We start from the raw sequence: 814 nt of genomic DNA, 5'->3' as shown, positions 1-814 counted from the left end.
TTTGAATAAAATTCGTTTTGTGCCGTTTTCTAAAAATATATATAATTTTATAATACTGGTCACTTTATTAAGTACGTCTCTTTACAACCGGTTTAAACCACCGAGTGCTATGAAAACTGTCAAGTCCTGATACTTCCTGACTAAATTCAGATGAATAACTGGTGTTACTTGGGCTCCCTCTAGTGGTATGTTTGGCGATCTGATTCTTTTGTTTTTTGTTTTTTTGGTGGCTTTTTTCAGAATTAAAAAATGTAAATGTAATTGCAACATTAAAACTCATGATAATACTCAGAATGGCATTTTGATGTTTTGGACAAACACGTGTAAAGTCCTGGTGAATTTAAGGGCGGGAGCTGCAACGTTCGGTTTTAATAACTGTATGTTGTTTCTGGTCCATTACAGTTGTACTGGTTCACTGTGGAGTTCGGCCTCTGTAAGCAGAATGGAACAGTGAAAGCGTACGGAGCCGGACTCCTGTCATCCTACGGAGAGCTTGTTGTACGTTTGGCTGTTATCCTGCTGATCGCATGTTTTCTTACCGCAGCACATTCTTCTTACATCACTGGTAAATACTCCATGTCTGAGTCCAGTCTCTCACCCATCCTTTCAGTATGCTCTGTCCAATGAACCAGCCTACAAACCATTCAACCCAGAGGAGACGGCAGTGCAGCCGTACCAGGACCAAACCTACCAGCCCGTCTACTTTGTGTCTGAGAACTTTGAGGATGCTAAGATTAAGATGAGGTAATCATGATGTCTCCATCACCTACAGTATGCAGGATATTTTCATTATTACACTTGATGCATAACAATA

General features: G+C 40.2%; 1 protein-coding gene across 1 annotated transcript; it reads left to right on the top strand.

Moving 5' to 3' along the window:
- Positions 1-402: 402 nt before the first annotated feature.
- On the top strand, positions 403-772 carry LOC103399369 (tyrosine 3-monooxygenase-like; the record flags this gene model as incomplete). Its single annotated transcript, XM_008338067.2, has 2 exons — positions 403-498; positions 611-772. Coding segments are annotated over 2 exons (234 nt in total), but the record flags the coding sequence as incomplete, so codon positions are not given.
- Positions 773-814: the final 42 nt, after the last annotated feature.

Source organism: Cynoglossus semilaevis, unplaced genomic scaffold (genome assembly GCF_000523025.1).
Source record: "Cynoglossus semilaevis isolate Cse_v1.0 unplaced genomic scaffold, Cse_v1.0 C19047420, whole genome shotgun sequence".
Taxonomy (NCBI): domain Eukaryota; kingdom Metazoa; phylum Chordata; class Actinopteri; order Pleuronectiformes; family Cynoglossidae; genus Cynoglossus; species Cynoglossus semilaevis.
This window is presented reverse-complemented; position numbering and strand designations above follow the sequence as displayed.